Here is a 26288-nt window from a genome sequence, read left to right on the forward strand (position 1 = left end):
GCGTTGGAGTGCTTTGGCGAGCTTCAAGCCGAGAATCGTGCAGAGCTGAAGATGTTCCTGCGCTCGCCAAAGGGGGGTACCTGAAGAGGGCCAAACATTAAGCCGCGGGGTCCACGTTCTAGGACCCTTGGAGAGTTTGTCTTGTAATTGAGTCAATTGTTGACACCCCCTCCACCCCCCACGCTCTCCCCCTTCTTGCCCTGTTCAAGCTGCCTCAGCAAACCTTGCTTTAAAAGCCGGCTGAATAATTAATGCTCTCTCCTTCTCTCTCTCTCTCTCTCTCTCTCTCTCGCTCTCTCTCGTTCTCCTCTTGCCCCTGTCCTCCCCTCCCGCTCTTTACGTCTTTTCCGTTGTCACCCAGGATAATTGTACGCTGAGTCAAAGGCGGCCCCGTTTGGGAGGGAGATCACCCCAAATCTTTTTACAAGCACCCTCCCCAACCATTTGTCGCCCTCTTCTACATTCTCCTCCTTCTTCTTCATTCCTGCTTTTGTTTGGACCGTGGGATGAATTTTAATCACGCACCACCTTCTCAGTTTATGACTCAAACTGTATGGCCGCTGCACCGACGGAAGACTTTGGGAATGTGAAGACTTTGTCTAAATATGATGTGGTAGAAGGAACAGAATCTAAGTCCAAAATCATTTTCCAAACTCTAGCTGGAATCATCCAATTATGTTGTTTTTGTTGGGTTCAGAAATGAAACTATAAACGATGCCATAATAGACAGTCCGCCACTTTTTTTTGGTGCTGGTTAGCTTTTGCGCTTGAACATAAACGCTATAAGAAGTACAGTCTACATCTTCTTTCCGTTTTTCCTCTTTGTTGTGGCAAATGTTCCTTAGTACCCAATCTAGGCTATTGACGGCGAGACCAGGGGATAATTTAGCACAAGCCAAATGTTTGTAACAGGACTGACTGGCGAGAACAGTTTTAAGGTTAGCGGTGGAGTGGGGGATGGGAAGGGCCATCATTTTGAAATGCCTCCTTCCTTCATTTAAGAACACTTTGTTTGCGCAAGGGCCCTACTGTGGCGCCTTTTCCCCACTCCTGTTGTTTCGTTGTCATTCGGCGACTACGTAACAGGTGCTCTTAAAGACAATTGCGCTAGGGACTATAGCGTGACACAGAGCCGCAGGAATGAGTGACAAAGAGAAAATGATGACTCCCGCAAGAATGCAGTGGAGTGAAAAGAACAAACTTCCTGACAACGACCGGCTAAAGTGTGACCCGAGCGTGATGGTTTTTAGTTTTACAAGCTTTGCCTCATTTCCTGCCCACTGCACATTTGGCCTACTGTGATTATGACGGCAAAACGGGACCTTTAGCAGAAAAGAATGGCAGCCATCTTGCATTTGTCTTTTTACTAAAACATTGTAGGAGCAAAACTGATTTACTGGAGAAAGTTATCCAACGTTCAAATGCTTCAAAGTCAGTTATTTTTATTTGGAATTGTACTGTCCTACAATCTCATGAAAGGAAAAAATGATACAGCCCAGAAAAATATTGCTTTTTATTTTGTTTACCTTGAATTATGAGTGTGGTGGACAAATTGCAAACGGGTGACCGATTTGAAAATCAAAAGCCACTTTGCTTGTTAAAGTCCGAATGAAAGAAAGCCATCAACGACTTGATCCACATGCTCACCGCCCGGCTGGGCTCCTCTCTCGTCCTTCTTGTCGAGTGTTTGTTAGGAAATCCTGAACAAACTGCGTCTGTTTGTCCTCACTTTGTCAATGACGGCTTTTTATAGACTTCTGCTATTGACAATCGCGCGACTCCCGATGGCCTCGCGCACACACTGGATAACACTGAGCAAATAGGTGTATGTACACACAATTCACACAGCGCTCTCAACCACTCTCACTATGTCACAGCCCGAACGGGAGATGGCTCCATTAGAAAGATTACATCGTGTCAAAACAGTGTAGAAACAGTCTACGGAAACAATCTCTAGCAACCTGGTTAGCCACTCAACAGTAATTGTTCATTAATTTTTGTAGTCCTGAAAAGAGATTGATTATCCTGTGTGTTAAAAAATAAATAAAAAATGCAAATTTTGAGAAACAATAACGACACTGAATACGTTTCGAAAGGTTTGGTGAGTGCAACATGAATCCCTCTCGTGTAATATTAGTTGTTATTGATTATTTTCAATTACTAAACAATATCAAATAAAAATAATAAATGTAATTTCAAAACCTGTCGCACTTGGCAAATTGATGAGAAATTTACCCGCACTCTCGTATTTTACAGACAAAATGCAACCATTTAGCCATTTAAGGCCAGTCTTGTCTGGTTAACTTGACTAGAAGACAGTAGGACACTCCGGAATCCCTTGACTGAACCGTTCATGGCGAGAAAGAAAGTGAAAGGTAAAAGAAGACGTGAGAAAGAGAGGGTGGGTAAAAAGACAAAACGCAAAGGGAGCGAACCAGCGCTTGTGTGTCAATGGAGTAGATCATGGATGTCGGTAGGGGGCTCAGCCTTTGACACAATAGACCCCCAACTGAGCCGAGACCCTTAATACCCATACACTTATTTCACACATCTTCTCAAAGCACCCCTACAACCCCAATCCACTAGCCCACCCTAGCCCCTCAGCCCTGGTGCTCTGGCTCCAGTGACAGTAGCGAGAAATCCTGCATGTTGCAACGGGGAACCCACACTGGGGCCATCAGGACACCTTGCCTTTGTTTATTGGTGAACAATGGGGACAAGTCAGGACGGGGCAGTGAAAGCTTCCTCTCTCCTGGCAGGGAGCTGTTAAGAATGACAGCGGCATCAAGTGTTAGTGATAAATGGGTCATTAGCATGTGATCTGAGGTAAGGAGTGGGACTGTTAATGAGCCTCTGTATCAAAATCACAGCATATAGCTCGGGGGGTTCCAAATCTGTTGAGCGTCCATGAAATGACGTATTAAGCACACGAAAGTACTGTGATTGGTGAAGTATTTCAATTATGACATGTCAAACTGGATTCGTTTAAAATGCGGTTTTGATGGCGCACGTGTAATGGGAGAGGCGCACAAACATTTCTTTTTCTCCTCAAAGAAAACATCTTTTGAAAAAGAATCTTTGCCGGAGAGGAAAATTCTACCTCAGCATCCCGGGCAGCTCCAAGGGATTTCTGGCTGTAACCCAAAAACACTGAAGGCACGGTGAAGAAGGCCGGGCTTTGTGGCCTTAAGCAACTTGGCAGTTTGTTATACGTTGACAAAACGGCCATTTTCCAACAACGTAGATCAGTGGGAACTACAACTGCTAGATTTTTCATATATGGCTATGTACTTGCCTACAACGTTGGTTTGACTTTTTCTCCTTACATTTTAAAGGACTGGAAAGTGAAGGAAATCTATATGGTAGTGCTCACGGCCTAGCATTAGCATAACTAGCCTCTGGGCACTACAGGCTCTAGCGGGCTCCCCCTTCCCCCATTTACAAGGCCCTTCAACAGTCGGCTGGTTGCTAGACAATACGCTTGGTTATGTGGGTTATGTAAAGACCCTCGTGCACACAAAAGCCAGTGTGGGTGCCTGTTATGTGGCGCTCTTCAGAGCCCCGGGTCAGTTAGCAGAAGAGCTCTGACGCTAGCACTCCAAGTAGAGAACGCTTCCTCTCCACTGTGTTTGCTGAGAGGAGTGGGCACGTAAAGGCCAGTGAATTATCTGCCCGTCGTTAATTTCACTTAACCCAACGGCTTGTGAAAAAAACAAAAAAAAGACAAACCAAAAAACACCACTTGAGAGAGGTTAAAATAAGACGCTTGTTGACCCGGAGACGTATCGCGGCTTGGATTTGTGAGGCCTACGCTTGTTTGCTTATACCGTATTTTTTGGACTATAAATCGGTGGGGGGGGCCACTTATACTGAGGAGCTACTTACATGTGAATTTTTTCACAAATTTTCAAAATTAAAAAAAATGTGAAACCGCGATGTAGCAAGGGATTATTGTAATTTGAATTTCAAGTGACGTCAGCGTCGCGGCGGTTGTTTACATAAAGGACAAAGATTCGATCACGGGATGACGAAGATGACGAAGGGCCCCGCGTACTACCGGTATCATTAGCGGCTTTGTTTGTAAGTGACACGGAGGATGAAGAGCTTGAAGGATTTAATGATTTGGAGTGACACAGAAGGTTTGAAAAACTATTATGGCTTTTACGCACACCCGGTCCTACTCTACAGCGCTCTCTTTCACCTCCGTGGATGGAAGTCGAGGGCCGGCGCTCGGCCGGGTGGCTGTCCGGGGACGGTGGATGGGGCTCGGACATGGCTTTTACACACGCCCGGTCCTACTCTACGGAGCTCTCTTTCACCTCCGTGAATGGAAGTCGGGGGCCGGCGCTCGGCCGGGTGGCTGTCCGTGGACAGTGGATGGGGCTCGGACATGACTTTTACGCACGCCCGGTCCTATTGGACCACGGCTGGAAGTGCCACCTCCGGGGATAGAAGTCCACGCCGCCACACGCCTGGAAGTCCACGCCGGTGCTTGGGGCCGTGTGGGGGTGAACTATTTATGTTATAGTTATTTGTAGGGGTGTAACGATTCATCGATACACATCGATTAATCGATATAAGGCTGTACGATTTATTGGCATCGATGCTAAACATAAACATCGATTTATATCGCCGTGTTTGACCTCGGACATTAGACGCGACTTTATTTTGAAATCCAGTTCATTGTTGCTTGCTTCCTCTTTCCGGGAGCAGTGAGCGGCGTGTTGTGTTGTGAGCAGAGCAGGCACGTGAAAGGGGAGCCAACAACTACGCGGCTCCTGGCCTGGTGCTATGGCTAGTGTCCAAGAAGACGAGGAAATTCGCTCCCCTTTTGGCTTCAAGTCATTCGTTTGGAAGTACTTTGGATTCCAAAGAAAACATGGCTCAACGGACAATTAAAATTATTGTAAATAAATAGTTCAGTAATGCACTTTAAAGTTAATGGTATTACAAAAAAGAAAGAATATTCATTTTTCTTTACTTACTTATATGAGAAAAAATATAGGAATTTGATAAAGTTCAGTGTTAAAATAAGCACTTTGTATACTACAATACTTAGTTTATACTATACTATAATTTCCTAAATAAAGAGTTTGCAGTACCTTCTTGATTTTGCGTCTGAATTGTTATCAATCAGGATATTGTTCTATATTTTTTACTTAAAAAAAAAAAGTAAAATAAAAATATCGATCGTGGAGCACTATATCGTGATGTATCGTGAATGAATCACAGCAGGCTTTAAGATATCGGCAAATATCGTATCGTGATTCTTTGTATCGACATGATATCGTATTGTGACAAAACCCGCGATTTACACCCCTAGTTATTTGATATATTTTATTTCGTGTAGCAACTTGTATATGTTTTTATCGTTACAGTTCAGTAGTTGTTGGCTCGTTGAAATTTTGTTTTGTTAAATAAAAAGCCGTTTACCAAACCCACAGCTTTCCTTGTACTTAGTTAATGCTACAATATAGTTATATACTAGGTCTGTGGAATAACGACGATGCTGACGTCAGGACGCACGCGCGGCGTTGTTGACAAAGACGATTGATGGATTTAATGATTTGGAGTGACACAGATGGTTTGATAATATTATTGCTTATATAATAGTTATTTGATACATAATTTATATATCGTTATATGGGCCTGTGGAATATTTTGAAGTGCAACCGCCGTCAGCGGCGCGCACCCGGACGATCGGTGGATTTGATGAATTGGAGTGCCACAGATGGTTTTATAAACGTGTTATTTATGTAATAGTTATTTGAATAACTCTGAATATTACGTCGGGCCCGTTCTCAGCTCGTCGTTTGTGTTTAGGTCACGTTAGCATACCTATCGTTTAGCCTGTTGTTGCTCGTTCATGTCTGTTATTGGTGTTGGGTTTTGTCGAATAAATTTCCCCCAAAATGCGACTTATACTCCGGAGAGACTTATATCTGTTTTTATTTCACGTTATTGTGCATTTTATGCCTAATGCGACCTATATTCCGGAGCGACTTTTAGTCCAAAAAATACGGTACTTAGAGTTTTTCTTTCTGTTTCTGTGTCTTGTTTAGACTGGGCTTTTTCTTTCAGCATTTCCTGCATTCATATTTCCATCCAGCTATCCATTTTCTGTACCGTGTCTGTACTGGGTCACTAGTGAGGTGGGACCTATCCTAGGTGACTTTGTGAGAGAGAACAGCTCTCTAGCCATCTAAAAAAAAAGCCCATGCAAGCATAGTGGAACATGCAAATACCTAAAAGCCAGAACCTCGAACTCACAACCTCAAAGCTGTGCTAACCACTAGCACTGTTACTGCCTGAAGAACACACATGAGCATCAATATGGGGAATTGGTTTATTTCTTTATTATTTTTAGAAATCGGTATGCTACTTTGGATTAACAAATAGGTTTTATGAATGTGTGTGTGCGTGTGTGCGTTTGTGTGTGTGGGACAAGAAGGGCCCTCCTGGCAATGACTAGTGGTAAGCCACACACCACAGACGCATCAACAGTCTGCCTCGATGGCCAACCAGCAGGACACTGAAGTAAAGCCACTTCGATGGCAAGCGAGTTTGACGACACGCTAATGAAATACTTTTTTGTGAGTCGCAGTGAGTGAGGAGACACGATTGGGAATGATTGAGTTTCTATTGTTTGTTTTCCATTGCAAAAAGAGAAAGTCAATGTTTTAGCATCTACTAAAAGTTGAGTAGGCGCCCCTTTCCCTGAGTGGAAAAGTTGTGTACACTATGGGCGATTTTGGCGAAATGCTGCTAAGTTTTCTTCCAAAAATCTTCCGTCAGAAAGGCGGACTCTTCAAAACCAAATGTCTTCAACAAGCTGCGGCATGCGAGCGTGCCGCTTGCAAACAGAGCGTCCCGTTGCCCCCGAGGGCTCTGTCTCCATCCCACAGGAAGCCCGAGTGTGAGCCAGGACACACAAGGCGAGCGACGCTGGGCTGGGCTGGTATAGGGGGAGGGGCGTCGAGGGCTTTGAGACTCTTTAGGGCTGACTGACGGACTCTCCACTGACTGCATGGAAAGGAATCTCGTCAACTTGTCAGTTACCTTGTAGTCTTGCTCTTAAAAAGAACAGCCTGTGAGCTGATTTAAGGGATTTACGAGGCCATTTGAGCCATTTGGCTAGTTTCTTACCCTTTGACTTGCGTGCGCAAACTTTGAGATATGAGCGTCATTTGGTGGTGGCAAATTCAATTCAAAGCACTCACCTTGCAATAAGTAACAATTTGTCAAACAGTCCATAGTCTGCATTCATGCACTCACATTTGCAGATCAAGAGCTCTGACTATCTCAACATTAATATTTTGCTCAACACAACTGTCCAATAGTGACACAAACTCACCTAATTTCCATGTCTGAGGGCAACGTTCAACAAAAAAATGCTTTCCAAAAGTTTCTTCAGTAGACTTTGAACATTCAGGGATTGTTTCCCCACCAAGCCAACATGCCAAAAGAAGCGTTCCTCTCACCACGGCGAAAATACAAAGCCACCCACGCACACACACAACCTCTATTTTGGGCCTTTTAATAGACTACAGGTGCTGCCTAATAAGGGCCAATAAATGTGCCACGGCAGAGCAACTGCTATGTCGCTTGCTGAATGGGAAGAACAGAGATGTAATGGTGGTGGACAAGAGAGGGAGGGGTGGGTGGGAGCTGCTGGAGGAATCATCAGTGCTCCGGAAAAGTCTCATAAAGTGCAAACCTGCTGCACTGTCATCAGCTTGGAGGACAATGGTGGTCCACAGACACATGTCGTTGTGAGACACACACAAGTATTAGTAGATGCAAAGTCCACTACCTCTCTTTATTATTAGCAGTAGCATTTTTGACGCTACTATAGTAGTAGCAGCCATCAGTACCGCTTGTGTGGTAAACTTGAGTGTAAACCTGTGCTTCAAGCAGGTGTGCCACAGAGTGAGCTCCTGTGCCCCTACACGCGCACCCCCCTTCTTGGAAGAAATATAGTGAGACAAGTGAGTCAAAGAGGAGGAGCTGAAACAACAACAGCTGTGACAGCCGCATTGTCATTCCAACATTTGGTTCACGCCGAGTGCAGGGGAAGGTCGCGACACGGAATGGAACCAACCGCTGGATCGCTACTGCACATCCTTGCCACGTTATTATCCAAGCTGAGGGAGTTGTGTTACGATTATGCTCGTACGGTGGATTTTGTGAGACATATTTCAGTGTACTGTAAATCCAGATTTTTGTTTTTGTTTTAACATTACAAAGAGGTTTTGTCTTATGATGTTAGTAGGTTGGATGACCCATACTACATGCGGGAGGGGGACACCTGTGAAAGAAAATTCCTATCTTGAGGGACGTGGAAAAGGTACGCTCTCTTCTGAGGTCTTCTAGGTTTGGTTCACCCTACCCCCACCACCAACACCACCGCTAACCCCTACATTCCACAAGCACACTAGTTCTCCTCAGCGGCGGCAGTGTGAAACCCACCGCGGCCGTCACACCTGTGTCCATCCAGTCACAACATGTACGCCGTATTCCTGCAGAAATTTCCCGCGGGAAAGCTTTGTGTGCGGCCAACTACAACGCCACAAAGACCGGTTCAAAACAGCTCAAATAAATTTGGGGTTATTGGTGGCAATTTTGAATGTGATTGGTTAATTCTGATCTAAATTTCCATTTGTAAGAGGGTGTGCACACTTTTGCAACCACAACTCCCCAAGATGGGGACTAATAAGCCCAATCCTCCACAGCTATGTACCAGAGTGGGGTGTAGATATATTTGATGTGTGTGCTCTTTTTTTTTTTTTTTTTAAAGCCACAGGAGGCCATGTTTTATGTTTAAGCACATGTCATGAAATGAAGAAGACTTCTTTACTGGCATATTTGGCAAACAGGAAATGAGGGCCCTCCTCGGTGTAATTAATAGGCCCAATTATGTAATCGGGGAGTGGTCTGCAGTTTTCTGCAAACAGGACCAGATGTCCCCTCCAGTGCCTCCCCCCACTTTCCACTCCAAAGGGACACCCTCATTCGTTTTGCCGTGATCACTTACAGTGGGGTCAGCGCCAGTGCTTGGCTCACTTTGGCCTTTTTATTCCTTCTCTTGTAAATAAAGGCCGCGTGCTTTACAAGCCTCTCAATAACCGTAATACCTTCAGAGTCAATTAGCAGCCAGACGCACAAGATGGCGGACTGCGAGGAGTAGGAAATAGTGTTTTTTTGTTGTTGTTTTTTCCGCTTGTGAGCGATTGACATTGAAATCTGCCATATTTGTTACTTGTGATCAAAAAATGTTCACCAATACATTAGCTTTCCAATGTTCCTTGTGTTATGAAGTTGATTCTATCTCCCATTGTTGTCGCTATTTGTCATCTTCTTGTCATCAAGTCTAGATGAGGGTTCAAAATAAACAAAATGGAGAGGAGCCACAAAGATGTACTATCTGATCTAAGTTCTGATCTTTTCTCATTTTTTTCCCAGTACAAATCAGGCAGCCAAACGCTAACTGTGAAAGATATAACGAGGGAGGAAAGGGAGCGATAGTGTAAAACAACAGCGGAAAAACATGTTTGGTCAACAAGCGTCAGAAAGCCAAGCCAAATGTGCGGCGGTCAGGCGGAGCTGGCCCGGGCCAGGAACGCTTGACTTGGAAATGTGTTCCAGCGGGGGAAAAAAAGCAGCCGAGCTCCCCGAGCAGCCGGGCCAGCAGTCGGCAACTTTCCCCCTGCTTTTTGGCTCCGGCGTCAAGCTTCCCTCCCTCCTTTGCTCCCTCCCTGCAGCCCACCCAAGAAGCAGCAGCAACAGCAGCCCATGGGCGTACACTGGAGCGGCTGCACATTTAAAACAACATGTATCTCACTCTCACTGTCAAATGCTTCTTCCCTTTCCAAAACATACCACGTTTAATACAAATGGAAAGTTTTGTCTCATACAGAGCCAATGATAGCATTTCTTTACACTTGAAATTTTTTTTTCTTGTGCCGACATCTGGTTGGGATTCATCTGGGCAACTTCCTGTTCAATTTGACACGTTCCTTGAAACTTTCTTGAAAATAATATGTTGTATGTGCCCCCACTAGTCTAAACATGGCATTCTGATTGATATTGCATTTGTGGAAGATGAGTTAATCAGCAAAATGTACAAGTTTTTATTCATCTCAGAGGGCGGCCATTTTGCTAGTTGCTGTCAACTGAAAATGACATCACAGTTGCCTGGTCTTGGGTCACAACCAATCAGGCTCCGCTTCAGAAAACCGCTGAGCTGTGACTGGTTGTGAAGTGAGAGTGGCAACTGTGATGTCATTTTCAGTCCACTGCAAGTGACAAAATGGCCACCCATCTGTGATGGATAAAAACAGGTGGATTTTGCCTGTTTAATTTCAATTCCACAAAAAACACACAAATCGAAATATTGTGTTTCGACTAGTTGGGCTGCACAGGACATATTATTATTATTATTATTACAGACAAAATGTGGGGTTTGACTTCCCCTTGAAGACTTATATACTACGTCTTGTTATAATAGACTTCCACCCATTTTCAGTTTAGGACGTTGACATCTCATTCAAGTGGTTTCCCTTCCATTGAAATTTCCCCAAATTGGATGTAAATAATTCAAGTCCTTTCCGGAATCCTATATTAATTCAAGTCAAAAGAAATCTGAGGCATGGCCATCAACCTTAACCTCAACGAGCATCTTAAATTGTTGGCACATCATCAAGGTGTCGAGTTTTCCCTGGAATCATCACGGCGCATCCGTGACATTCCTCGTGGAGCCTTGAGGCAGGCGAAAGTCTGCAGAACGGGCGTCGGTGCAAACGCGTTGTTCTCATAAATCTGAGGACGCTTGACCTGTGGCTCGGTGACGTGTGGGTGTATCAGTGATGGCGGTCATAAATCATGCGTGCCAAGATTTCCTGTTATGGCATCGGATCTACTCGGTGTGGCGTCAGGCAGGCACACCACTTATTAGATGAATTAAAAAGAGGACATTAAGTCAAAATGATGAGGCAGTCAGATTTAAGTAGAAAAGGGTAAGGAGAAAATGTTAAAAAAATATATTTTTCAAACATGTTTACAGTAAGAAATAAATTGAACTTTCTAAAAAATCGAATTATTGCAATGTTGCCTATTTCCATGCAAAAAGTAAGTGATGAATATCAGGAAAAACATTGACAAAATTGTATAAATATTTTTAAAACTCCATCTTTTTCAATTGAACAAAAATGTATCCGCACAGATAATATAACCTTTTTTTATTAAAATAATTTTGGGAAAGGCAAAGTATTTCGATGCAAAGATGTGGAGGGGCAGATATGTAAATCTTTCAGTTTATAGGTTTAATGTCAAACCAAACAAATACAAGATTTTTGTATTAAATTACATTCAAATGAATCACAACCATATCCTAGCCTTTCTTTCTGCTTAATGCTGAGACTAAATAACATCTATGTGGAAAAATAACCCGTTAGATAATGGATGGAACACAAACGCTGCAGCAACACATGCACACAAACGATATAGTCGTACTCTGTCATATATTCTTTGTCCTTTGCAAAAAAAAAAAAAAACGACTACTAGAAGGCTGGAATGGATTCATGTATTTTGATTCATTTCAAAAGGAAAAGATTGTCATATAATAGTGACAGCAGCAGACGTCCTCATGCACATCCCAAATGCCTGCGTCACGGAGTGCTAACGTGATACCACGTGTACATTAAAAGAGGAACACAGCATGTCGAGGAACGCTGCCAAGTCAATAAAGTTATCTCCTCTCAGATAACACGCTTGTTGGCCGGCAATGTCCGTGGCGAGACACGCGCGATGTGAGCGAGCAGCCTCCGTTAGTCTACCTGCGCCAGCATTTTGTAAATTTCTTAATGGTCTTATTTCAACCCACAAATACAAAATGATTTGAAATATGGTGACTGTGTGGCTAAAAATTTGCTACAGTATATCCTTCACTTTTTTTTGTTTAGACGGCTTAATTTTTGGGGTGTACAATATAAATTCTTGTAAAGCACATTGCTGTGATTCAATGCAGACTGAAATCCAATCCTGTGGAAAGGAAGAAATAAACGCTCCTAACGCATGTTTCGCTGCCAAATCCAAACAACTCTGAGGAACGTGCCACCTGGAGTCTGCTTTAAAATATATGGACTTGATGCACTGTATAATATCAACCTCAGACACACACCAGCAGTTAACATGCACGCCCACACACATTCAAACTGTGCTTGAGGCGAATGCTTAAATAATAGCAGCACATGTACTGGAATAAGATACAATCAACATCTAGCTTTGCCTCATGTCAGTCTGTATTTCCAAGTTTCCCAAGTTTTCTACGTACATCCAAATTCCTAATCCAACATCATACATGAAGAGGGCTACTACGGGGAGAGTAGAATAGAGCAAATTTTAATAAGATCTGAAAAGTGTGTTTTTCTGCATATGAAACAAGTTATTTCTCCAAAAAGTGTGTTTTTATGCATATGAAACTAGTTATTTCTCCAAAAAATATCTTTTGTAAATATTTTGGGACGTCTAGAGCAGATTAACGAAATTTACATTTTTTCCTGACGTAGACTTTATTTTAGTATGCATTTGAGATCACGAAAACATGAGTTCCACGAGATAATGTATTTAAAATCTTTGAATTTACGCCACAGGATCTGCAAGAATGTAACAATGTGTACACCTCTGTTGAAAACTACCTTCTCCGTTCCAATGACGGTGAGCTGATGGGAATAAAGGCAAGCTTGTGGAGCATCCCGAGCATCGTCGTTATCGCCTCCTCGCTTCTGTCCGGGCATACTTCTTGGAACAGACAGACAGCTGCTATTAAAGCCTGATTGTTTCAGGTTCACAGGGTGTGAAAGGGCCTGATTGAGGGGCTGTGATCCCAGTGAGGGTGGTCTCACTCTCTCTCCCTCCCCCTCCTTAGTCTCTCACTCCCTCTTTGGAAGGTTGAACGAAGAAGCATGTTAGAGGGGGGGTGCACGATTGCTGGCGTCACGTGATACATGTTTTGGACCAGAATGGAATCTGGAGGAAAAACACACAGTTGCTCTCTGCCTCCCGTGTCACGTGATCCATACACCTTGGGTGATAACTTCCTCTACCTTACACGCGCACGTGAACCCTCTGTATGCTGATAAGCAACTTATCTTGGTGTCTGATAAAAGCCGAGTGGAGGCATCTTTCTCCTAATGGGAAGACGACCCCTTCCCGTGTGTGCTCTATTTGTTTAGGACAAGTTCCCATTTAGGAGCCCGTTGGCCTTAAAGCGCTTGATAAAGGAGGGGGGGGGGAGGGGGGGCACGAGGAAGACACCCCCCCCCCCCTCCCGCTGAGCTTTTCACATGTGGTCAAAGGACAAGTGCACCCTTCATACTGTCCCTTAAACTTCCCCCCGTCAACCTTGAAGGAGGAGGACAAAAAAGTCAACTTATATTGTTACATTAGACGTCAATGAAAACAATGCTGGTGATTATTATTAACAAATTCACTTTGTCATAAGTGATACTGCTAGTCTTGCTATTTCAGTTCCAACTTACTTTGTAGATAGAATTTATTGATACATATATATTAGGGGTGGAACTGTTTTTGAAAATCATCCGAACCAATCAGTTTGACAGTTTCAGTTCAGTTTGTCTGTGTTCCGTTGGGTCCGTTTACAAAAACTCTTTCTTTGTTTTTTCTTCATGAGCCCTAAGCCAAGATGGCAGCGCGCATGGTTACGCCGACACATCATGATTCACACTTGAGTTTCAGGCAACCAATGAAATGTGTCCCTGCAGCAGCCAATCGTATTACAGCGGGGGCATGTACAATTATAATCAGGTGGATACTAATAATCACATAATAATCACTCATCTATCCATATTGCATATGAATTATGAGACATCTATGTGCATCATATATGACTACAATTACACCTTTTATTCAGGAGAGTAATCATTTGATCAGTGTTCTCCGACCTGTGGCGCCGAGGCACTCATTTGACCTCACAGTAAAGCACCAAGCATGAATATTACTTCGTTTGTCAGTGGTAATTGATAACATCTATTTCATTTTTCACATAACTATACAAGCATAGGCTCAGTTGTGGCTGCTTTGTGCAATATGGTTGGAATGACAAACACAGCAAAAGAATGGAACGCATCCCAACTGGCTCTTAATGTGCGCCCACCGTGTCATTGACGTTATGGGTGAGCTTATTGTTTTGACATTTTATTGTGATGGTGGTTAACTTGCTTTTATAGTTTTATGACTGTTTCAAATATTTTACGTTGGCCTTGGATGGCTCTTAAATTGCACCAAATGTCAAACTTCAAACCTCCATCATGAATATTACCGTATGTCTTTGTTGTACACGTTAAGGTTGAGTATTGAAATTTATTGTTTTGACATTTTAGCAAAAATTGTGGTTGGATTGATTTTGCACAAAAGCGATGAACTAGTTTTTCTTTGGCTTCTTGGGGAGTCCAAATTCAAATGACACTTTGTATTTCCAAAAGGTCAGGCATATTACACAACTGTCACTCCAATGCTAATTTAACTTACTTTTGCACATTTTTAGAAAAAAAAAAATGATTTCGCTATGGGGGAAATCTAACATTGTACAAAACATATAAAGCCACAATTAGTCATAGTACATCAGTGACTCAAATTAAGAGAGTGCGTCATTGTTTAGACATTTTGTAATAATCATCGGTTCAATATTTTTTAATGTTGCGTGGCTGTGACGAATATGAAAAAAGCATCTTCATAAATTAAATGAAATCTGAGTGCATTGCTGTTTTGACATAAACAGCCATTAACTTCTCACACTTTTATGGCTGTCATGATGTTAAAAGTTTTGTTCTTTCACTTTTGAGGTACTCGAAAGTTGTCGAAAACACAAAACCTCAAAACCCTAAACCATTATTTATTATGGGGGACCAAAACGGACTACGCTGTGGAAATGTGCACCTCGAATGCGTTTCCTTTTTATTTGAACGCAAACCAATTGAGTTATCCAGCCCATACGTTTGGGCGTGTGTGTTTAGCACTTTTGTGGTAAATAAATTAGTGTTCTATTGAGTCCGTTGTTGACGCTCTTGGACAGGCGAAGAGTGTCCTAATCTGTTCACAGATTAGATTAAAAACCCTCAGGCCTCAACCGAGAAGTTGTGCACATCTTCTGGCAGGCAGGAGTGGTGTTTTTTTTTTTTTTTTTAAAGGGGGGGGGGGGGGTCACATTTGGGAATGATATTGGCACCTCAAGTATTTCAGGTTACAAGAAACAGCTGTTGGACACACACAGACAGACAAACACACACTGATGTACCCCCACCCCAAAAAGGGCAGCACTCCATCATATGAAGAAATGATGCAAAAAAAAAAAAAAACTCGCACTACTTACCTCAGCCGGCATCAAACTTGTCAAAATCCTTGGAAGAGCTTCCCAAGTTCCACTTTTCCTATCGTGTTCTCGGATGCGAGAAATCCGGATTGTTTGTCCCACGCACGCACGCACGCACGCACGCAGGCGCGCGCGATGTATCCTCTTGTATCGTCTTTGTTCAAACTTTCGCTCTTCTTCTTTCGTGCGTTCTTTCTTTCTTTTTTTTAGGCCAGCGTTGTCGTTCGGCTTCCCAAGTGGAAGCAACAACGTTGGCGGCCCATGTTCGGCAGCAACAAGGGAGTCCCGCAAGTTGCCTCGCTCGGCCCCTCCAAACGAGTAATGCGTAATGCACCCCCTTCTCTCTCTGTCTCCCTTTCCCTCCCTCCCCTCCCACTCTCCTTCCATGCCTTCAGTCTGCGGACCACCCCGAAACAGGAAGTTCACTTTTTGTTTTTCTTGGCGCAAAAAGAAAAAAAAGAAAAGAAAAAGACATACAAGACGATGCTGCTTCTCTGCGTTTCTCTTCCAAGAGTTCGAATGTGCGCTTGTAAAATATTTAGAAACAAAACACACACACAACTTCCAAATAAATTTGACGACTGAGAAAAAAATGAGAAATGCATGTCAATAAATCAACTCCAGCACGTCGTCAGTTGTTGTCATAAGTCATTTTGAATATGTGAGTGTGTTGTGTGTTTTCTAAAGTAAATTCAGCGTGTGTGGTTGACTGCATATGTGGATGGATGCTGCACACGTTGCTTTGAATTAACCGCAAAATCCGGACTGGATTACGTGCGTTCGTGCGCGCGCGCGTGTCACAATATTAGATACAGTGCACATGTTCACAGTCAAATTAGAACCAATTGGATCTGAATCAGCAATTCTAATTTTTGACAGTGTCCGACTGGATTGTTTTAGGTCATTGTGCTTACAGCGGTGCCTTGATTTAAGAGTTTAATTCGTTCCGTGACCACATTTGTAACTCAAATTAATTCCACATCAAGCCAACTGTCTCCATTAAAATGAATAGTAAAGGCATTCTTTTCGAAATGTGGAACTTTAAACTGCGCTGCGAACTGTTGTTGTTGGAAAAGCATGGAAATTTACCCTCATATCGCCCTATTGTGGCGTCCGGCCACTCATGTAACTACCGTGATTTTGCATGCATAATGCGCAAAATTGAACTAATTTATTGTCCTAAAATCTGGGGTGCGCATTATGCATGGGTACAACAATTTTTGAAGAAAATCTCCTTAAATAGAACTTGAAATCACCTTTCTTCTTGTTTGTTGTCAATCGCGCATCACATTCAGCCATCCTGCCCAACACACTTAGTCAGTAAAATTCATAATTGACAACAGATCGTTTGATGCGATGGTGCAATCCTTGATGGTGTGTTATTGTCAAATATTGTTTGTTTTTTAATCTCCATCGCAAACCGGATATCATACGGAGGCCGCCATTACAGATGCGCAGAACGGATGCCAAAAGACACGTCAGCTATATAAAGAGCGAGACTTCAGTTCTCTACCTAAATGCGTATTACAGGTAATATTTTATTTCACAACACTTTGCCTTGTTCCTTTCTTCTCTGCTGTTCACTTCAAACACGCTCCGTACGAACACAATGCTCTCGTATCAGACGCTTGCTCGATCACCTGCTCGTTTGCTGTCACAATGTACCCTACACAAATCCGAAACATCTCTTCGCTATTGAGTATGCTAGCGCATGCGCAGTGATACTGACCGTCAGAATAACATCCGGTTGTTCCCAAAGATGATCTTTTTTCTGAAATAATTTTACGTTTACGGACGTAAGTAAGAGTCAAAATTTGGGTGCGTATTATACATGGGTACAGGCTTTTTTCCAGAATCGACATGCCATTTTTAGGGTGCGTATTATGCATGGGGGCGTATTATACATGGAAAATTACGGTATTTGTTTCTTTTGGCTTTGATTTCCTCCCTCTCTCTCACTCTCTCTATCTGCTGCGTGGCCATTGGATATAATTTCAATTCCTCAATAACTGGATCCCATGCTTCGCTCATAAAAAGCGTTTTTCATTATTTGCTGGCCGAAGCTTGTCACACAGCCTCCGAAATGTTTTGTAGCTCCCCAGTGGTGGTTGGAAGCCACATATGATGATTGTCTATCTTTCCACTCATTTATCCTTTCAAAATGGAATCACTTGTAAATTGCATATATCTTTGTCACATTTCTGATTATTTTGATAGATTTTTTTATAAAAACAAAAGCTGGAGATGTTTTTGGTTTAACTTTTAAGATCATTTCATAACATTGACAATATTATAGCCCCTATAACACATAAGAAAAGAAGATACTAGCCTAATAGGTGGCTATAGAAAAAGAAAAGACCAGTCAAAGCAGAGAGTGGTTGAACAGTTGGTGACCTGGATGAAGACAAAAGTCCAGCAGTAACATTTTGTCAATGAGAGTCTCGGGGCTTTAAGTCCCCCTTATAGCCTCCAAAGCCGAGAGTTCTTGGCCCCTAAATTGGCCCGCAGATGTCGGAGCCATATGCCGGTGCGTAAAATCCCGCACCCATTTGTCAATGGAGGGGATTAAAGGTGAGTGGGCAAATCCAGATACTAGACCCGTCCAAAGATAGTAGCTGTGTTTTGCTATTTCATTTGTGGCTCCATTCATCATATAGAAAGTAAAAGGAAGGTTGTTTCATCAGGATGCAAGATGTTCAAGGGTGAAGATGCTGATCTCATCCATTCTAAGAGGTGGGAGGAAGCATCTGTTGCTAAATCGCACGACACCTGCACACTATTCCCACATGCAGCAAAATCCAGCAGAATCTTTTAGGGAGATTTGTTTTTCCATTGCAGATGGTCACTAGCTCACGTTTTCTTCATCCCCATTGGCTCAGGTCCTGCAGTGACAGTGGCTCATATATAAGGTTGCACTCTCACTCTTTGTCTTTTGCTCACATGCAGCTCGAGAAGACTTGCAACTGCAGGTAAGAGTTGGACACACAGCGATTACATAGAAATCAATGCAAAAATGCTTTAGAGGTGCATGCATTTGTTTGTCCGACAGACATTGTTTTACCAATGGTTGCGCTGGAGCATTTCAGTCAGAAATTGCGCTGATTTCCAAGTTTATCTGCTGTTACTGGCCACAACATTAGGCACACCTGCACAATCTGATTAAATTGGACTTTTATTGTATTGAATACTAAGGCATGTCTAATAATAATATTAATAATAATAATAATGTGTAATTATACTTGTAGTATAATTATGCTAATAATTTATTTCCAAGAGTTTGATTTATATTGATTTACTAAATTAATTAATAAATAAATTAATTAATTAAAAATTAATTAATTAGTCTTATTTTAGTGTTGGATTTGCCATATTGTATATTCATCAAATACTCTTACTTAAATAAGATGCAACATAATTTTTAATCGTTAAAGGAAAAAGGATCCTGTCTTTTACTCCATACTCTGTAGCATCTGTTTATGGCGAGTGCAGAAGCTTGCGGCACGTCACTTCAATTTATCAACATTTTTCTAAGAATTAAATACATGTAAGACTCATTGATTTTCTACTTTTTTCATTTTTTTTCAATTATGTAGGCTATTGTCTGTCTGTCTGTCTGTCCGTCCGTCCGTCCGTTTGTGCAGAAAGAACGAGGGGTTGGGGTTATGGGAGGAATGATGTAGTCTTTCGGTGCAGCAGCAACTGGAAATACTTGAAATAGGTGTGTGTTTGAGGTACTGCCACTAGAGGGAAGCAATGCTCAATAACAGAAATACAACCAACGCAAACGTCATGCATTTCCAGTACTGTACAATTTACATACAAAAGTTTCATGTAGGTAGGACATATGATAATAGAGTTTATACTTGAGAAGATAAACAATAAAACACAAGTTACAAACGAAAATGATCTATATTTGCACATATTATTTCCCTTTATTTTTGCTATTTGACTGGACTCAAAGTGCCTTTAATGACAGTGTGTACATATCCACCACATAAGACGAAATAGAGTCCACCTGTTCATTGTTTTATGAAACCATTTTGCATTAAGATCAGGTAGAATAAATGATCTATGGTTAAACAAGCTGCTACCGTCCATCCATTTAGCCACTTGCTGAGGATTTGTGTGCCATCTTCTAATTGATGTAACACTTGGCACAGTGTCAATGAGTGATAAAGCGAGTGTTAGAAAGTGAGGTCGGCTGGTGTAGAATAACCTAATTAAGTGTTTGGTGTTTAGTCTTGGACAGAATTAGGTCCTCCGCAGGAACAGGAACTTCCGACATAATGCCTGAAGGCGAGGGTGGAACAGCACAAACTGAACTAATTCCATCACCTTGTGCTCTCTGGGGATGCTGGATTATTTTACATTCACGCTCTCCATTAACTAGTTCATGACATTTAATGGTCTATGCACAATTGATATATTTATTTTGTAGACAATGCTCAGTTTATACCTGATTTTGGATTACATAAGATATTGTAACATCCTTTTTTTTTTACTCTGGGATCTTATTTGGGCCATATATAGCTGCGATATTATAGTGTACTATTTATTTACACCAGGAGTCACAACTATATTTTCCAGAGGGCCAGAAGTTTACCTTCAAATAAAAATCTAATTTTGCCATAACTATATTTTTTTTATGTTTATTGTTCATATATGTTTTTGTTATTTTAGTACAATACGAGAGTCATTTTTGGCCTTTATTAGTCACGCTGTTCTTTAAACAGATATTTGTATTTATTTTCTTCTTTAGAGTTAATGGAACAACAGAGCTGTCCTTGTTCAGTTGACTAATTGGGATCAATCATGGATGATTACAGTTAAGCAAGCAGGCGTTGTTTTAATTGTCTTACACTTTGTAGTAATTATGACCCAGATTACCAAATTATGTGTAGCCTATTTGTCAACACTACTTGCCCTTTTATCTACATTACATTAGCACAGCAGCCATTACATCAGCATTCACTTTTAGATAAAAGCAGCCAGCTGTGGAACAAAAACAAAAAACAAAAGTTTGTTTTAATCCAAGATAAATAGAGTTCAATAAAGTTAAATATAGTGAAATCAAACATCCTCACGGGGATTGGTGTACTTTTGGGAGATTCACAAACTCCGTACAGGGGAAAGATTTTCTCTGACCCCAGAGAACTCCTGACCTATGACATGAAGGCAAAAAGAAAGCTATCGGAGTTCATGGAGAAGTCTACTGTTGTTGTTAAAGCAGGCATGATGTAACGTAGAGCTATAACGGTAACTGGGTCTGTCCTAATAGGATTACCCTGTGGATTTAAAAGTTATTCGAAGGGCTTCCTCCATCGTGAACATTGACTACATTGGTTGTCATCGCAAATCGGTGTATGGTACAGTGCTCATTTGATTGGACAGTCAACCAGTTTCTCTTCACAAATTCACCTTTTCGCGTTATATCTACAGATTTTGTGCTTTTTAAATCCTGGCTAAAGGGAAGGTAGTAATTAACGTCAAAAAAATATCTTGAATTGGTGCAATTTGACTGTTCTGATTTTGAAATCTTCATAACATCGTATCTTGCCCAATATTGTCGATTGAAACCAAAATGGCCGACTTCCTGTTCAATTCAATTCATCCTGATACATACAATAGACGTGCGATTTTGTTTATGGGTAGAAACGTCACAAGAAAATTTTTACCAGAATGAAAATGTCTACAAAATATGTGAAGTCTATGAGTATGAAATGTTTTCCTCTGTTGCAGAATTTCTCAGGCACTCAATGATTTTTCTTTTGTTGACAGTTTAACCTTGACCTAATTCAATTAGCTTGCATTATGTTAGTGCGGTTCAACATTGACTGGTCAAGAGAAGGGTGCATGGGAAAGTATCCTCCCAAGTTACCCTGCTGTGACGCTACAAGAGGATGAGGCCAGTCACACCTTATTAAGCCTCCATAAAGAAGATTTTGTGGGATTGCGTGAAGTGAAGGATTAGGGTTTTAGTGGGCAACACTAGGTCAGTGTGTCAGTATATCAGTGAGTCAGTAGGCTTTCAGTTTTTCCCAGAGTGGGTCAGTTATCTGCTTTCCATTGGTGGCATCAATGCTGGAGACAGACTACTACATTGACGTATACCGTAATTTTCGGACAATAAATCGCTCCTGAGTATAAGTCGCCCCCCCCCACCCAAACTATGAAAAAAGCCCGCGACTTATAGTCCGAAAATTACGGTATATAAATATTTTACGAAACGAGTAGGTAATAGAGTCCAGAAAAATTGTAAAAAGTTGACCTTTTCATACAGAAAAAAAAGGTTAGAGAGGTATTGCTAAACCCTTAGAATAAATTCCTTCTTCTCCTCTGCTTTGCAACGCACTTTAGATATTGAGCAGTACAATGCAGGCAAACGTCATGGGTAAAAAAAAAATTGTATATTATAATTTGGCTCTTGAACTGGTGTGCAGAGACGAGACGCTGCACATGGCCTGGATGTTGTAATGTATCCTGAGTTGCATCACATGAAGTGATAATCATTTACGTACCTTCATAGCGAAATGAAAATAAGCGCATGCCAAGGGAATGTGAAACTGTTGACACACCAAACACAGACAGTGCATAAAGCCACTTCGACTGTTTGTATGAGCAAACACACCCTTTGCCTTACAGACGGGTAACATGACAAGTAGCATGCTGGCTAGCAGCGCCATGTTTGATTGCATGTCTGCTTAAAGCTTGTGGATTCAAATATAGTATATATACATTCTTGCGTAATTTTGTTTGTTTATTTGTTTGACTGTTTTTCTAGCTAATGTATTTTTTAAGAGCGTTAAGAATGACTTGGTCAATTCTATTATTAGGCAAATGAACCTTTGAATATAATGGAATTCTGGATGCAATATAAAAGAAAAACAGCATAGATGCATTTGTTCTTTTATTTACAAAACGATTCATACAGTACATGGAAACTGCGATGCCATCATTAAGAACAAAAATCTGACAAGGATTCATTCAAGAAAATATAACACCATGTATAAAAAACAATTCTCAGTTTGGTTATGCTGAACATCATTTTCGAGCACAATTGTCTCAGGGTGATAAAGTGCTTATTATGGTATGATGGCAACAAGATGCTTATAATAATATTAATAATAATAATAATCCCCAGCTCCCCCAAAAAATCTTTGCATTAAAGAGTAAAATAACAACCCAAGTGCAGCTTTGTAGGCAATAGATGTATGTCCTATTAATTGTAGCTAAAGAAAAATATTAATACCATTTCAGGTTTGCGGTTTACAATGTGATGCATCGTGTCAACATGTTACACTGGCCTTTTTGAGTAATTTTATAACCATACATTTGCATACTGGCATTTTGAATGCACCCCAAACACAAGGCACAGCAAGTGGAGCACCTGTGGTGCAATCGGGATGATGTCAAGTCTCCGGTGGAATGATTAACAAACAGCCTTTTGCTGGAAAGCTTCTAATTATACATCACACCAGAAAACTTTGGACTTTGGCAACAAAATGCGCCAACATAAAATACAACATGTCCATTTGACCCACCTGCCGCACAGACCTTCACATTACCTGACCACTGAGGCAATCGTGTCCCAATATTTGCCAGATCCTGACCTTGAGTTCACATGCTGACTGTTTTGTCAATCTGCAAATATTGCTTGTGACAACAATACAGTTGAAGTGCTGCGTCAAACCTTTTGGTGGGGCGCTCACTCATAATGCCCCCAAAGTCACTCAGTTGTGTCTGTTACAAATTGAGCGGAAAAAATAGCTTTTGACTTTGGTTACTTTGACTTTGGTTAACTGACTAATAAACCGACAACCGATTTAATTGGTATTTTAAAATCAACAAGAAAAAAACGTTTGTTGGATTTGTTTCTGAAGTAACACGTTACGATATATTGCCTGTTATTTTGCCTGTAATCCATATTTTTCATATTTCTATTGTTGCTGGAGACCCTCAAAATTATTTATTATATATATTTTTTAATTAATCTGCTGATTAATTAAAAAATATAATATCGCAATCACCAACTGTCAAAAAAAAATCCATATCATGGCAAAAGAATCTCTTTGGTGCAATTTTTGATGCATTTTGTTGCATATGTGCCTGTAATTTGTCATCTTTCAACTTAGAAAATAATATTATTTGAGCCAATATTTTGCCTACAAATGCATGTAATTGGCCATTTTGGCCATCTGTGCTTGACATACAATACTCTAGGACTGCAGCATAAAAAAAAAAAAAAAATCTTACGCAAGGCTACAAACTCTTATGTGCATCCACAGGACTCCACGATCATGTCAGGCACGTCGGTTTTGATGATACTGTGCTGAGAGTTGAAGTACACCATGGACAGAGGCTGCCGCTCGGTGGGGACGCAACACGAAGACGCAGCCGTGTTGATGCCGTTAACCTTTAGCTGGCTCAAGACGGTGGCGTGGAAGGACGAGGCGATGCCGGGGGATCCGGCTAGATGCTGGGGGCACTGCCCCACGCAGTAGTTCATGTGGTAGCCTTCTGGCGCGATGATCCAGTCGTGCCACTGGATGTCCTTAAACTTGATGTACAATTCTTTTTTGCAGCAAACGGTGATGTCATTGCCGCACCGCAGTGAACGCTTTCTGCGCAAGTGTCTGGCGGCATCATCACGGTGACGCACCTGGGCTACCAGGAAGGGCTGATACGAGGTGTTGGAAGAGTTTTCCAGGGAGCAAAGATTTCTCCCATTTTCATCACAGCTCACCTGCAGATGGAGTCGCTTCTGGCCGCCGTCAAGGAAGGCCTGCAGGGTGCGGCTTATGGGGAAGGTGTGCCAGTTACTCTCCTGGACCTCCAGCATCTTTTCGATCACTAAGGTCCTATTTGACTCGCCACCATCTGGGGTGAGGAAGACTTGAGCTGGCACTTGGAAGGGCGACTTGGAGGAACGGACATAGATCCAAAGGGAGGCCTGCAGCACCTGGACGCTGTGGCCATGTTCTTGCATGAACTGGAAGGTAAGGCTGACATTTGACTCGTCTCCATCTCCACTTTCAACTGTTGGTCAAACACAGTAGACACACAAAGTAAGGAAATGTCAATGAAACACAACGACCGCATATACGTCCTATTTACATCTGATCACGCCTGATCCAGCTAAGGATACATAATAGAAACAGCGACCATTCCATATGTTAGGCTATGCATGATTGTCTTTCAATCCATCTATCTGTTCATATCGGACTGTACGTCCATCAGTGTTGCTGTTTTGTTGTCTTGTCCACCCATCCATCCATACATTCACTAGTGTGAGTAGGCATGCTGTCTGGGATAGCAGCTAAAGAGTAATATGTAAATATATATAAATAGTAGTGACGAGAAACTAGCTAATAAATGCTGAATGTGATGAGGCAATTTATCCTGCCCTTTCACCTAATTTCCTGCCAACCTGAACAGACAAGCAGAGCACAAAGAATCCTGATGATTCATCGTTTTTGCGCAATGGCATTTACCAGAACGCCATGTAAAAGTTCTTTCATAAATTGTGTAAAGCCCACTTCGAACACTTACTTCTATCGGCAAAGCTGACTATTTCATAGCCATGGTCTTTGAATTGCGCATTGTTGTCTAGTTCGAGGGTGCCGTCCTGCTTGACGCGCCCCGAGTGCAATTTGCGAAGCGCAGTGAGCAGCGCCGCTCGGGGTACAGTCTGAGAGATCCTCGGTCTCTCTTTCAGGTGCAGCTTGTCCAAAAGTTGCTGCTTTGCCATCTCCACCATCAGCCTCTCCTCCGCGTCCCTCCCCTGCAGGGGCCGGGGCCCGCAGGACGCGCAACCCGAGGGGCTACCGCCTACCCAGAGACCCTCCCAGAGCAACGGGGTGAAAAAGAGAAACGCGCGCAATGAGGAGACCTGAGCCATTTGACTGTCAAATCAACTTGTGCGTTAAAACGAATAACGGGAAAAAAGTCTTCCTCTGTTGTAAGTTTGAGGTCCTGCTCTGCAGCTGGAGAGTTCAGTGATGCCACGGTGTCCTGGTCTGGTGGTGAGGATATCTGCTGTGGGGTAATCCAACAAAAGTGGTGACACGTTGGAGGGACGCACCAATGAGCGCACCGGGGCACCGTGAGACGAACTTTGCTGGCAGCGCATCTGCAGACGCAGCACGTACTCACAAGCAAGCATGCAGGCAAGGCAAGGTGGAGTGATTGTCAATGACCGAGAATATACAAGTACGAGCGTGCAGGTCCTGTTTAGGAAAGGTACACAGAGCAAAAGCGAGTGGCCCCTCACACTTGGGGTGAACCGTGCGGCCGCACTTAAATGCACAGAAAACGTGCAAAGTCGGTCAAAGTTGAATTCTGGGATGCCCTTTCACCCAGTATCAACATCCAGTCAAGTGGCAATATCTAATCATAAATGGCAACATTAAATACAATATACTGGCTTACATTTGTTTAAAATGTGTCTACGTTTAGCTGTTATGTCGAATCGTTCAATTGTTGAACTGTTAATTGAATGTAATTTGCTACAATAAAAAAAAAAAACTTAATTACCTTGGGACGCTTTCTGTGTGTTTTCACGTACATTACTAGCATGAATAATGTTTTAGTAAATTATAGAGTCATAATATGCTCACTAAAACTCGGATGGTTTTGATAAAAGTGTGGTGAAAAAGTTTGACGGTACGATAGTTTTAAATATTCGTGCCCTGTACAAGTGTTGGGTAAGATATGAGTGAAGTGCGTGGCTGCCACCGTGTGGTAAATATGTGCAACGACAACCCTATTATTATACACAAAAAAAAACTGCCTCGAGATCTTCGCCAAATGTGATATAAAAATACAGTAACATAGAAGGTCTAAGTGTCTTTACAGTGATTTCCTTTCAAACATCAATAAGGTATCAAGGCTTGAGATACAA

The 26288-nt window shown here is 42.0% G+C and overlaps 2 protein-coding genes across 5 annotated transcripts in view; both read right to left on the reverse strand.

Moving 5' to 3' along the window:
- Window positions 1-15731, reverse strand: part of gli1 (GLI family zinc finger 1) — a 34138-nt gene extending 18407 nt beyond the window's left edge. For all 4 annotated transcript variants that reach the window (XM_061291629.1, XM_061291630.1, XM_061291631.1 and 1 more), the window contains exon 1: window positions 15389-15731. The gene's annotated coding sequence lies outside the window, so the exon portion shown is untranslated. The remainder of the gene's footprint in view (window positions 1-15388) is intronic.
- A 6551-nt stretch (window positions 15732-22282) lies between these two features.
- LOC133162626 (inhibin beta B chain) lies at window positions 22283-25571 on the reverse strand. The gene is made up of 2 exons (XM_061291948.1): window positions 24938-25571; window positions 22283-24424 (listed from the first exon to the last, which is right to left on the reverse strand). Exons 1-2 carry the CDS (start codon window positions 25284-25286, stop codon window positions 23658-23660), a joined length of 1116 nt encoding a protein of 371 aa, XP_061147932.1. The 5' UTR covers window positions 25287-25571; the 3' UTR covers window positions 22283-23657.
- Between the last annotated feature and the right edge of the window lie 717 nt (window positions 25572-26288).

This window comes from Syngnathus typhle, linkage group LG11 (assembly GCF_033458585.1).
Source record: "Syngnathus typhle isolate RoL2023-S1 ecotype Sweden linkage group LG11, RoL_Styp_1.0, whole genome shotgun sequence".
Classification (NCBI taxonomy): Eukaryota; Metazoa; Chordata; class Actinopteri; order Syngnathiformes; family Syngnathidae; genus Syngnathus; species Syngnathus typhle.